General features: G+C 41.0%; 2 protein-coding genes across 5 annotated transcripts in view; one reads left to right on the top strand and one right to left on the bottom strand.

Moving 5' to 3' along the window:
- The first annotated feature begins 1,034 nt into the window (after window positions 1-1,034).
- Window positions 1,035-6,246, top strand: SVIP (small VCP interacting protein). The gene is made up of 4 exons (XM_032690384.1): window positions 1,035-1,155; window positions 2,067-2,117; window positions 3,973-4,086; window positions 4,881-6,246. Exons 1-4 carry the CDS (start codon window positions 1,093-1,095, stop codon window positions 4,893-4,895), a joined length of 243 nt encoding a protein of 80 aa, XP_032546275.1. The 5' UTR covers window positions 1,035-1,092; the 3' UTR covers window positions 4,896-6,246.
- Window positions 6,247-9,999: 3,753 nt separating this feature from the next.
- Window positions 10,000-14,024, bottom strand: part of GAS2 (growth arrest specific 2) — an 84,111-nt gene continuing 80,086 nt past the window's right edge. For all 4 annotated transcript variants that reach the window (XM_032690380.1, XM_032690379.1, XM_032690382.1 and 1 more), the window contains one exon: window positions 10,000-11,161. In XM_032690380.1, coding sequence (XP_032546271.1) covers window positions 10,943-11,161 — 219 coding nt within the window. In that variant the 3' untranslated portion in view covers window positions 10,000-10,942. The remainder of the gene's footprint in view (window positions 11,162-14,024) is intronic.

Below are 14,024 nucleotides of genomic sequence, written 5' to 3' on the forward strand. Positions count from 1 at the left end.
TACCAAGGTGTTTTCTGCTGCTGGCAACCACAAGGACTCACTTTAACAGTTTATGGAATAATCCTTTTTATTAATACAAATTGTGACAGGTTAATAAGGTTTGATGGTTGTCAGTGATAGTGTCTACTGCAAAAATATGTTTTAAAGCAATCTACTGATACATATATTAAGCGAGCACAAGCTCTGATATAAAGCAATCTAATTAATATGGTATGGGGTAAGCACAAGCAAAAGCTCTAGTCCTAAAAGCAGCATTTAACGCACTTAGAGTATGTTTCTCACCCAAGGTGTCCCTCTGGGAGGGGGAAAGATGGACTCAGCCCATAGACTGATGCCAGTAGTTTCATTGGAGATCTTCTCCGGCTTTCCCCCATCCCCAACTTACTTTTATACTATTTGCTTTCTGTTTGAGTGGCTCTAGTCATAAATACCTTTTATTTCTTATTGGTGTACCTAATGGGGGGGAAGGGGGGTCGTGGTTTGGCACCTGAGGAGGGGGTTCGACACGGTTGTTGGCTTCAGCAGCAGAACATCATGATTCTCCCTAGTCAGACAGGTGCTGTACGGTCTCAGTACCGCAGTGTTGTCCCATTCTGCCGGGGTCAGAATGGACAGGGGCCACGTAGTCTCCACTTGGTGCCACGCTCCGTTCTGTTCCTCTGAGCAGATGTTTATCGCTGTTTATGCTGGAGAGCATGCTGACCTCAGTCCGTCCAGGGAGTTGCTGCTGCTTGTTACCTTAGAATTCTGAACCCCCTCTAGGTTTAACTCCATCCATCACCCCACAGCCAGGAAGAGACACCACCGGGTGACAGCTACGCCGGCCCTCGCCAGCGCCGGGCGGGGAACGGGAGCAGTGCCTGCCGCCAGCGGGCCCTGAGCCCGGCACCGGCTGGGAAATCAATCACACAGCGGGCCCTCTGCCGCCACAGAACGACCTCCTTTTAATTAACTGCCGCAGGGAGCTCGCCCGGCCCTGCCCGGCCCGGCCCCCGCGCCGAGCCCAGGGCGGGGCGGGCGCCGCCGCCGCGCGGGGCCGTGGGTGGGGCGCGGCCGCCTCCGCCGCGGGGCCTGCGGGCGGTCGGTCCCGCCATGGGGCAGTGCCTGCCCTGCCTGGGGGGCGCCGCCAAGGACGCGGTGGAGACGCCCGACCCGGTGAGTGTGGGACCGAATCCCCCGAACCTCTCTCTCTCCTCGTCCTCCTCCCGCCCGGTTGTTTACCGGTGCCGCCCAGCGCCGCGGGGGCGGTGACCTCCCCCCTCAACATGGCGGCCGCGCCGCGGGGCTGCCGCGCACCCTGGCCGAAAGAAAAGGTTTTGTGGCGGCTGCCGCTGCTCCTGCAGCGGTTGTGCTGGGGAAAGGAAGCCCGGCCCTGGGCCTGGGATGCGGAGAGCTGTGGGCCCGGGGCCGCCCGCTGGTGCTCTGACCCCCGGGCCGCGCCTGGGCGCCGGTGCGGGTGTGCGGAGACTGGGGGGGGGGTGGTGGGATGGTTCGCGTGGAGGGTGTTTGTGCATAATCGTGGCCAGTGCGACCCACATTTTAACGAGAAATGAGAAGGATTGGGCTTATCTCTTCAGTGCGTAGTGGTGCTCGCTTCTACCTGCCCTGCACCGGGTGGCGTTTGTTCTCGCTGGGTGGGTAGGAACCCTCTTCTGAGCTGTCTGCCCCTCGGCTGAAGATTTCGTGGGGCAGGAGAAGGGGAGCCCCTTTGGCCTGAAGAGCGAGCGTTCCCCTTTCCAAACTCCTGGAAGGATGCACACTGCGCGCCTTCTCACCCCAGCCTGGATTTTTGGAGTGAAGGCGTGATGCACACAAGCTGAATAACGATTTCTGGTGGGGTTGGACGGTAAATGTGCTAGCAGCTGCTCTTCTGGCACATTAGTCACTGAAAACACTTCGTTTTTGCCGACTGGCAGTGAAGGGAAGGATGATGCTAATTGACTTAAGGTTGACATTTACTGGCAGTTCGCATTGCAGATTTGAGTCATGCTTAAAAATTAAGACTTAAAAAAAAATGCACAGACTGTATTGGAATAAAATTTCACTGTCTCTAACATTTTATTTAGGAAATAAAAAGAAGACAGCTAGCAGAAGCTGCTGAAAAGAGGCAGATGGAGGTAACGTCTGATAAAATGCCATTTATTCAAATTACTTTTTATGGGGAAAAGAGCTGGGACTTCTGTGGGAATACTGGATGTCATGTTTGGATTGTGGGATTTGTCAATAAATAATGTCCTAGTATTATTAATGTTTTTTATACCTTTTTGTATATATGTTAAAAGTTTCACAGCTAGGTAGATGCTCAAAGACCATTGCCAGGTAACTAAGTTTGTTTGGATGGGAGAAGTTTTATGGTAATTAAAAAAAACAACCTAAGAATTGAAAGTTCAAGTTCAACACTATTTTTTCCTTGTTCTGAGACTTGAAAACAAGAGAATGAGAAATATTTCAAACCAGAGCAGACAAACAGTTGTTTGTACTTTTTAAAAACATGCCAGTTATATGCACTTGCAACTTCAGTTTATCAACGTGGCAACAGTTTGAGCATGTTTATCAGCTCAAAGTCCTGCAAAGACTTAGTGTGAACTTACTCTTCTATCTTTTTAAGGTTGCTAAGCTTTAACTCCTTCAATATCTTTAAAGTTAGAAAAGGTAGGATGCAAATGTTCTAGCAGACTGTAAAACTAGCCAGTCTGGGTTTTTTCCTTCCATACCTCCCAAAAAAAGCTTATAAATAAACTCTTTACTTATTGTAGATTTTGAACGGTGTATCTCAGAGATCGTAGCTGAACTGTGAAGAGAAAGGAATGTGTTATTTATATGAATGTCAGTGACATTTAAATATTGAATTAGAAATCGACCATTGATCATGGGGACCGTGTTGGCCTTGTTTGAAGAGAGTTTGCTAAATAATTGAAGCAAAGGATGAGTGATGCTTTAGAGTCCTTTAAAACCTCTTGATTTTGTTTCATGCTATGTACTAAAAGCAATCCACGTGTTATTTTTAATCACAAGTGGGTTTCAATCGCAAAGGGGATTTTAAGCATAACTGTAGGAAATACCTAGTTCTTAACTGGCTAAAGAGAAAGGGAAAATGAAGCAACTTGGGTTGTGGATGGCCTTGAGGTTTTGTAGGACCTGTTAGGCTGCTAAAGAAAACCGAACTATCACACTCTCTTACTTTTTTTGTTTTCTTAAAAGACAAAGAGATAAAACATCTACCAGGATTTTTCATTGCTGTCTTTGAGAGCATTTTACCCTCTGAATGGTGGGTAATGGAGATGTCTTTCTCTGCTTAGTGTTTTCCTGTAAATGCTTCTTAACTGCTCATTATCCAGTCTGAAGTCCTGTGAGCTGTTCTTCCTTTTAGGGTGCTGTAGACAGTTTGGGTACCTGACTCACTTGGAACACCAGTTTCCTAAAAGGCAGGCAGTCACCACAAGGATGTGAAGCAGTTAACAGGTTTTACATCTGTATTCCTGCTATCCACACAGCCTATGAAAGTTTGAAGGGTAGACTCTCACACAGGTTATTTCTCACAGATCACAATTTGAAAGTTGAATTTCCTCACAGCCTGGGCTAGCACTACTAGCACAACCTCTTTTCTCCCCTGTTTGTGAGGGCAGGAGTAGGCCCTGACACTGGAAAAACCACAGACTACAAATCTGTGGACTTTGGGGAACAGAGGTTCTGGTTCTGCATCTGTGGATGCAGAGCAGGTACATGTAATTGCATTAAATATATTCACCTGGATGTAATAACAGTATGAAACAAAACACCCTCACTTACCTATGGCTCACAGTATGAGGCAGTATCCTAAAAGGGCTACCTTGATGTATTAATATCATTACTAAATGTTTCAGTCTTTTCACGCAAACCACAGTTCACAAAACGGTGTTGCCAAGACTTGCAGTTTGTTTTCTCCCCAGAAAAATAGTTAACTTGGTCTTACCCAAATGTGTTTTCTCCCAGGCTTCCTCTCGAGGTATTAAGAATGCTTACTCTGTGGAGCAGAAGAAAAAGAAACAGGAAGAAATAGAAAAAAGAATGGCAGCTTCACGTCCTGGAGGAGAAGGAGGGCTGAGAGTAAGTTTCAAGAAGAAACAGTGTGATTCAGCTGAGAAAATCCTGTTTTGTCATATACAGGGCTGAATAACTTGAGGAAAAACCAAGAGGAAGGGAAATTGAGTAGAAATAGAAGTATTTCTCATGTCATTATCATGCAGTGTTCTTAATGAGACTTCATTAGTGGGACACAAACACAGCAGGGATGGCAGAGAGGTTGTTTTTTTCTTTCCTCTCTTCTTCCCTGTTTTCTGCATCTGTGATGCATCAGTTTTACATGTCTCTCAGCACTAGGGACCTCATCAGTGTGTTGTCCTGTATTCTGTGTCCCTTTTCAATGCTGGTTGAGATGTCTCTCTTCCCTCAGAATTTATAGAAAGCATTTGAACTAAGTAGGGAGGTGGCCTTGGTATCTGTATCTCTTTAAAAAAGAAACATGCAGTGTTGGCATAAATATGTATGAACTTCACTATCACTGCTGTTCTAATGTAAACTTTCCCTCAGAAGGCCAGGCAGAGATTTAGTGAAGAATTATAACTTCTCTAAAGCAGTAGAGAATTCAGTCTGATCATTGAAACTCAAGCTTCCTAAGCCTTCATCTTTCACCCTCCTTGCTGTTTTTGACTCAGGAGGCAGGAGTCTGTATAAGATGCCACTGGTATGCTGCGTGTCCCTCACCTGCTGGGTGTAAAAGGTGTTTTATTGTAGGATTTATTGCAGTTGGACAACCTTGTGGTGGTCGGTTGGTTGGGTTTTTTCCTTTCTTTTCCCTATCTTCATACAAACGTGTGGTGTTCTGCTGTTTGTGTCTTTAGTGGCAGGTGGGATAACGCGTGGCTACCGAAGAGAAGAGGACTTTTATTGCCCATAACTTGCCAGTTTCTGCAGCCAAGTGGCACCTGCTCATAATGTGGCTTTTGCTGTTTACATATGAAGACTCAGCAGTACTTTGCCATTGTGGGACAAGGTGTGGAAACATTCACTAAAAATCTTAAGAACTAACTCTGAACACTAAGGTTTTGCCAATTTTGTTTGTTTGTTTGTTTGTGCATGTTTTATTGCTTCCCTGTCAAAGGAGTGAGATGGGTTTTCTCACCTGGAAGTGGCCTCCTTACCTGTAGTGGGTCAGTATGTGTGTGCTGTCTGGTCAGTTGATGTCTGTCTGTCTGTCTGTCTGCATATGACTGGCCTAGGCACAGCTCAGGTTCCCACGTGTTGGTTTTGATGCTTCTTTCAAGCTCTTCAATAAGCTTTAAGTCCTCATGTAGAAAGTTGTTCATAAATATATATATATATTTGAATATGCAGGTGACAACATTTCTCTTTCGTTTCCTAATGACTTTTGAAATGCTTAGGAATTTAGTGCCTTTTTCAAAACAAAGAAAAGCAGATTCATGGTGAGTCCTTACAAATAGAATCATTTTGTTACCAGTTAAAAAAATAGAAACCTTTACAGATCCTGTATACATAGAACAAGAACGCTGTTTTATTATGAGTCTAATAATTGTTCTCCTCATTTTTCTGATGTGAATTTGAGTCTGTAAGTATTTATAATGAATTGTGGAAGTTAAACATTAAAAATCTTATTATTGATTGTTCTCCTTTATTACCACAAGAGGGCAGTGCTGCCCTTCTCAGAATTCTGAAAAACAAACAGGAAAACAGTTACTGCGTAATCTGTTGGACGGTTCATTTCCTAAAATTTCTGCCCTGCATAGGTGGACTTGTTATGATGCAGAAACCTTTTCTAAATACTCTGTATTCAGCAGTGTCTATAATTCCTTTCCCAAACATGAAGCTACCATTGCTTATTTAGAGCTACCTGAACTATGTGTTACAATTAGACTTTCAAACTAGTGCTCGAGCTACTGCCTTGACAGAGGAGGGAAGTTTGTTGGAACATGATAAAACATTAAGGATCCAGCTCTTCTTTTTTCCCAGAGAGCATTATGCACGGACTCAGTACTGCACTGGCCCCATTTCTGACCTACTTTAGACTGTAGAGGTTCTTTTTCCCCCCCCCTTGAACTGTGTATTTCATCTTTTACCTCTCTCAGTAGTGTCTGATGCTGTCCTAGGAGCACAGTCCTGACACAATGAGTTTCCTGGCTTAGCCTTCAGAATGGAGTTGAGAAGGAAGACTTTTCATTATTAATAAAGTGATGTTTAGGCTGAAAAAAACTGTGTCCTTGGCAGAAGAATGCCTTCATTTTCATTTGGTTGCTGGCACTTGCTCTCTTCAGTATATTAACTGTCATAGCATTTTTTTTTTTTAAGTCTAGTGAAAATGCATTGAATTATAATAAAATACACTAAACCTTAATTTGAAATGTGAATTTCAATCTTAACATGACAGTAGGTCACACGAAGACACTTAAGCAGCACTTGTGCTTAGTTGGTCACTTGGGATATTTCAAGCTTTATGCATTTTCCTCTTCATTCTCTGTCATCCTGCTCCCCCAGATCTGCAAGGGGAGCAAATAACCATCAATGTCTTCTGCTCAGTCATACAGCAGGGGCTTGGATGACAAGTCTGTGCTTGCATTAGTACCATGGACACTTTCATGTAAAGCCACTGGAATAACTTCATGCAACCAGTCAGTTCCTGCTCTTCTCTCTCCCCATACTGCACGTAAAATCCAGAGAGATCTGTGCTTCGCAGGAGTCCTTGTTTTGAATGTCAAATTTATTCCTACAGCTACAAAACCCATCAGAAGGTTTGGGAGTAAGTAGTTCTAGATTACAAAAAGCTATTTTAAAGGAAGTTCCTGTAACATATTCAACTAACTGTCCAAATGGCCAGGCTCAACCTAATCTGGGAAGTTATATGGGTAAATAAAAGCACTTGGTTTAAGTTGTGGGGTAACGTTAATTGCAGTAAATACTGCAGTTCAGTAGTGTGCAAGCAAACAGCAAGGCTGAGAGCTCTGTAGATTAGAGCTGCTCTCTCCCTGTAGATGTCTTCCCTCTCCTTCTTACTGCTGCACTAAATAAATATGAAACAGTAGGAATTTTGTCCTTGTTCCCCCCAATCCTAGGTGTTTAATTCGCCTCAGAGGTTGTTAAAATGCACCTTTTCACGTAGATTATCTAGACCTTGACAGTACAACTATGCCTTTTTTTTTTCTTCTTCATCATCTGAAAGCATTGTCTCACAGATCACTTCAAAAACTCCTGGCAGGCCAAGCCCAGTGCTGGTAAGCTGGAATGAAAGGCTGACCCTCCAGGACTGTGATAGCATTGTCTTTGTTGCAGTAACAGCAAGTGAAACCATCTGCTGCTGCCTATTGTTAAAATACACCGATTATGCCAGAGACAGTGTTCATAGCAGAACATCCTGAAGTTTGGGAAGACACAGAAGCTGTGTCTCCACAAGGGTGGGCGGCACCACAGTGGGCCCTGAGGAACAGAGGTGACTTCAGCATGTGGATTTGGCACAGTGACAGACTAAATTCCTGGGACACAGCTCATCAGGCACAAGTGGTGCCAGCAGTTTTTCCAGAGTCTGAGCAAACCTGTCCAGCCCCATAAACATTTGCATGATCCCACCTGTTTGTTCCACGTTATTTTAGGTAACATACCACAGGCTAAGAAAGCAGGAGACAGAGCAAAGCAGCAGCACTATACCTGTTAGGTACTGCAGGGCAGCAGCCAACGGAGCAGTACAAAGTGTAAACCCAAAAAGAACCAAACCCTTGTCAGCATTTCCAGCAGATGCATCTGTAATATTGTAGTGTGGCAAACAGCTCATCTTCCAGATCTAAAATGAACATGTGTAATGAATTCAGTGTTGGGTCTTAAGTAACAAGGAGCTTGCTGTACCTTCCCACACACATACTGCCTCTTCATTTCTCTCAGCCCCACCAGCAGCCCTTGAGCTAGCTGCCATGGATTTTACATATCTTCTCTGAATTGCTGTTAGAAAAAAGGTGGTAATGCAAAGGAAGGAGCAAGTATCACTATAATACAAAAAACCTGTCCTCAATCAGTGATGTAAATAATCCTGCTTGGAAGAAAATCTCCAGGTAATACGTGAACAGCAAGGTGACAGAAGCTACTTCCTAAAACAAGCAATAACAGATGTTACAGTTACATTTCCAAACTAATTCTGAATGCCTTCCAGCATGGTGAAGCATATTTGACATTATACAATAATAATGTTTTTCACAAGTAATCTCCCATAATTTATCTGTCTCGAGGTTCAGCACAGTTTATTCACAGCCAGCTGGAGTTCCCATGAGGTTTGGTCTACAAGGCCTTTGAGAAGAGGCTTTGTTGCAGCTCATATGAGTTGAACTTTTTAGGAGTTCCAAACCCCTCGACACTGAAATTCAGGCATGTTACAGGGTAGTAGAGTTAGCTAAGATCACTACATAGCATTCATCATGAAAAATTATCTAAGCTGCTCTGCCCCCCTCATTGCAACAAGGGCTGCAGGGCTGTACCTCTTTGAGCAAGATTTTGCTGCTCAGCTTTAGCTTCATAAATAGAGCCTCAGGCTCCTAACAAATTTCCCAATTCCTACACTGCTACAGGATCTAATACACTAAGAAAATGCCATTTATCAGATCAGCAACACTTAACTACAACCCCTTCTTCCAGTGCTAACCAGCTTACTGTGTTTTTTTAATTTTGTTTGCTTTATGGATGCTCCTGCTTTAATTTCCTCCTCTGTTATCCACACCCACACCAATGCAGTCAAATGCAGTAAGTCTTACCTTTTTTACACAGATTAGGTGGTAGTGACAGTACTTTAAAAAAATCCTTTATAGGTCCATATAATGTTCCATTCTGGAACTGGCAAAGTTGAAGTTTTAAGTCAGGACTTGTTTTAATGAGATGATTTTTTTAAAAAAAGATTTTTGAGTACCCTGAATCAAAAAAGACTATTTTGATAGCTACAGTCCAAGCATGTAAAGCAGTCATGTTTAATTTAAAATCTTAGTTTGGATAAAACTAGGAATACCTTTCTTATAATTATCTGCTCTTGATTTATTAATGTGTAAACCCCTTCAAATATTTAAAAAACCCCAACATAATAGCAATGCAAACTTAGTCTTGGATGAAGGTTAGACTTGATGATCCTGGAGGTCTTTTCAAACCTTAACAATTCTACGATTCTGTGAAATCCAACTAATTATTTCAAAATAAACGTCTCACACTTTCAGGAGTGATTTTTTTTTCCCCCTGTTCATTTGAAAACAGATCTCTCAGTGCTTATATTAAGATCCTGACATTTTTCAGCTGTGCTGCTTTTTTTCAAAAAAGTAATGTTGCTTATGCTCTGTGTTCTGCTGCCATAAGGGAGCAGAAAAAGGGGCATGAATTGCTTCTATGACAACTGGGTCTTCCTATGGGCTTTTCAAAGGATTTATTGCTTGGACATATGTTTAATCTTCCTAGAAAGTGTCTCAAAATAAGAATAAAAGGCTGTGTCTTTTCTTTCTGAAAACCTGTTTGGAATTATGTCCTGCTGCACCCAGCAGTTGTGAACTGTTTGTATTTAGCAAGTATTTCTAGATGGTGAGCTGGGCCTGTTCCACAGAAGTGAGATAGAACATGCTGATTTTAATAAGGCATGGAACATGAAAGACAGTCTTGATTCTAGCCTGCAGACATTCTGCTGTTAATTTTAAAGACCACAGGAGCAGATCATAAGGCGCATGTTTTAAAATTAAACATCAGAAAATAGAGAAAAACACCAATCAGTACTAATAAAATATATTCCAAGGATAGTTTTGAATATTTTGTTTCTCTGCAAAGGAAAATTAGTTTTCAGTAGAATTTGGGTATTTCTGTGCTATCTGCTTGCCCGTTTCTTTCTGCAGCTCATTATTAGGGCAGCAAGCAGTATTGTATATTGTAAGCATCTGGTCAGTAGGAAGCAAAGGGAGGATGACAGATTACAAATAATAAGAAGACTTTCAAAATGTATGAGTATTTTAAAAAAATTTATTTCATTTGTAAATTTATACAGTCAGTGAAATAATCCTACAAAATTATTTTTCTAGGACATTAAAAGGCACATAAATTACCAAATATAAACATAGAAAAGTAGCCAAAATAATGAACTAAGCCCACGTATGCCTTTAGAGGTGTGTGAATGATTTATGAGAATGTGAATCACTCTACTGACGAATACTTCACATTTGGCATGACTAACAAAATTAAAAAGAAGGGGAAGGAAAAGCTCATGTCCAAGAACAGTGCAGTGTTCTGTGGCTCTGGAGGGACAGGAAGGATCTACACACAGTTCTAACACAGCGTTGTCTTCAGCTTTAAAGAGTAAAAAGGTGGTGGGTTTCTTGGGCTTTTTTTCTTCTTTTTTTTAAAAGTAATGGCTTTGGGAAGTCGTTTGGCATGCAGTAAGCCGTTATATTCTACTGATTAAGAAAAGGTTGCAAACCATAAAAATAGTCACTTTTTATTTCATTTCAAGAGGCATTACCAAATAATTTCCACAAATATTCATTTTCCACCTGCATATATATTTTTCAACTAGCCTAACAGTCAAGGATTCAAAGTAATAAGATTTTCATACAAGTGTATTGTGTATTTTCTTCCATTAACAGGATCCACTCCTTTATGTAGCTCTAAGTATACATTCACGTATTAAAGAGTAATAATTAGGCTAAAAATATATGTCTATTTATTATCTGATTGTAGTAATTAGCCTATCAAGGGTAATTTGCTATAAAAGATACAGTACTAGAAATAAATAGTTCTACAATTCAAAAGATCTTCAAAATGGGTTGCCATTTCCAGTCTGTCTTAAATTTTCTGAAGTCCTTTTAAAGCATAAACTAAATTCGCTACACTTGAGAAAATAATTTGGACCTACATACATAGAGTTCCACTCACACATGAGAAGCTTATTTCACTTAATCTCCTTCTTGGTTTTGTAATGGGCAGAAACAACCAGGTAATTGTCTGGATTCATGTCCCTGAGGGTCGGAGACTTGCTCTGGATCGGAGAAGTTTTGCCGTCCACCCGGGAGATCTGCAGCATTCGGCAGGGGTCGTGCTTCAGTAAGTAACCTGCAAAAGTCTCCCAGCCTCCTCCAACACGAACCATCACGTGTTTGTTGTGCAGCATCTGAAATTACGTGGGCAGGAAAAACAAAACAAAACAAAACAAAAACTCTTGAGAGGCAACCGTTCAATGGGAAATCACGGTTTTGGTTTTGGGGTTTTTTTTTTCTGCTGGAAAAAGCTGTGCTTGCTTTAAATGAAAGTCAAGAACATATGTTACTAGTCTGCTTTGCAATAGAAGGAAAGGAAAAGAAACAGTAGTGGTTTTTATTTACATTCTAAAAGTAAATTAAAAAAAAAAAAAGTAAGAAAATGAGCCGGTATTTTAAACTAAAGATTTTCATGTAAATGAATGCTACGTGTTTTTCTAGTCGTGTAGCATGGAGTGATCCTGTTCTTCATGTGGAAATATATCAGGCAACATGAATATTTTCAGATTAATTTTTTTGAAAATATGTTAGTAAAGACACCGTTTTGTATGTCTTGAAACTGGCTTTTCTTTATAGGATAAGAGATCTATCTAAAAGGAGTAGTGAAGGGCAAGCAACCAAAACAACCTCCTCTATCTCTAAAAATATGAAAAAAAATTTAATCAAATGAAGTATCATTAATTTTAACAATTTAGTCTTGCCGACAATACATTCTAATAATGTAGAACAGCCAAATAAATACCAGTGAGGCATCATAAAGCAGCACATTTTATAGAAGCCACATCCTAAATCCCACACTGAAAAATCCTTTGATTAGGACATTTCATGAAATGCTGAACATTTAGCCATAGCACCAGAAGTTAAAAATTGGTCCTGTAAAAGGCATTCTAGAAGATGTTTAACCTAGTCTGGGTGTTTGATTTTGGATTTACGGTGATGTCTATATGGTGATGTCTTCTAACATGCCCCAAAACGCCCTCGAGGTCTGCCAGGATTTGCAGTTGGGACTTATGTGGCACATAAACCTTTTGTAACATAGGACAATCCAGATTAGTACACATAGCACAGACAACAAAACAAGAAACATTCTCAATTAAACAAAATCACACATAATAAAAGGCAAAAATTTCATTCTTAAAAGAAACTCCAACCAACAAACACTGGACCTCAACCTAAAAATACGTTCTTTGCATTCTGTGACATAAGGAGACAGGTTCACCTAGAGTGAAGAAAGCATGGCCAGCTGTACAGTAAAGTTTGAAAATTGGGGTAAGTTTATAAGGAACGGAACTCTTCATTTGAATAAGCAGCTGCAGATGAAATCTCATTTGACAGTTTTAACTTAAAGCATTTTTATGCAAGGAAATTCTTCCTTCTGCATTTTGGTTTTTACCTGAAAACACAGTAGGAAGTCGATTCAGTTTTATGGGTACTGAAAAATTAAGTTACTTCTGGTCCATCCCAAGGAGATGCTCAAGCAGTCTTAGGTGAGTTAATAACTCCCAGCTACTGAGTCCCTGCTGCTGCTCGGGGTTGTGTGAGCGTCAGCCTTTACAACAGCTCTACACAGGTGAGCTTTTACTCCAGATTTACACCAGTGTGAAAGCAGAATCACACTCACATCTTCACCCATCACACTTTTTCCTCTCAAGCTCTGTATTCTAGTTTCAAGACTTTGTTTTGAACCCTGACCAAGGGTATGAGATTTGAATCGCGCCTTTAGCCTGCACAACAGATCATGAAAGAAGCAGATGGGTTTTACGTCCAGTTTGAAAACTGCAGTTCAAATGGTGACAGAGCTTTGAGAAAATAGTTTGCAGAATTTTATTTAGCAACTCTCTTCTCTTTGAATGCCTGAAAAAAAACCATTTGAGAACTGTCCCCAAAAACTTTGCACATTAAAACAATTTAAGCCCAACCGGTGAACTAGAACATGGGATGATGCCGTGGGAAGGGGTTGAATGTGCCTGCATTTCAGCTGCCATATATTGTCACGGGGGGGGGGTTCACCTTCCAAGAGCAGTTAGTACCTGGACTTTTGATTAAGATGGAAAGTTACCAAAAAGTATATTTGGTTCAGTTTCCCTTAGGGACTGTTGTGCAGATAAACTATGCCATTTCCTGATGCTCAAGTCAAACGTAAATCTTTTATCTTTCCCCTCTTTGTTCCTTCTCCTTTGTGTTATTATACTATTGTAGAATTCATTGAGTACTTTCTTTCTACAGACTGGGTTTTCCTACATCCTAAATATATCAATTGTTCATGCTGTGCTGTGCCACAAATGCACCATTTTACTCTTATGGTCACGTTTTGATGTTGGTAGTATCAGCATGAATCCAAAGTAATTCTGCTAGCTTTGTAATTGCTCCAGGTTCACAGAAGTATAAAGGATTTCTTACCAAGAAAAAAAAAATAAAATAACTTGCTCTGCTTTCTAACTGAAAAAGCAGTTTCCTCCCCAACATACTTCAGCTGAAGATGAAACTTCTGAGATTTTATGATCCACCCAATTCACCCTTTCAATTGCATGAGATCTCTGAGAAATAAGAAGTTGGATTCTGGAATAATAAATTTTATCAGTCAGTATCAATGTAAATACATTCATGACATACATGTATTTCCCCACCACTCTCCAGCCAACTGAAACTAAGAAAATCCTTTCTAAAAATAAAATCCAACATATGCTTATGATTGCCATAAATCTCATTATTTCAGTTGTGTCTGAAGCTCTTCTCTGTAGAATCTGTCTTTAAGTTGAATCTATGGTGAAGCAAACATATGAGAAAACAGATGACCAGGTAACAGCATCACAGAGGGAGATGGATTGTTTTGGTGGGCATCAGGGCTGTATCCAGAGATAACAAGGAAAACAGTTGATAAAAGTCAGGTGACACTAAGATGTCACTGCATAGGACTTTGTAAAATATAGGACAAAGTAAAATGTAGTCTAACTGGTTATGGTTGTCACATAAATAAGTTTAGAGGGTTTGATGGCT

The sequence above is a fragment of the Chiroxiphia lanceolata genome, chromosome 6, assembly GCF_009829145.1.
Source record: "Chiroxiphia lanceolata isolate bChiLan1 chromosome 6, bChiLan1.pri, whole genome shotgun sequence".
Taxonomy (NCBI): domain Eukaryota; kingdom Metazoa; phylum Chordata; class Aves; order Passeriformes; family Pipridae; genus Chiroxiphia; species Chiroxiphia lanceolata.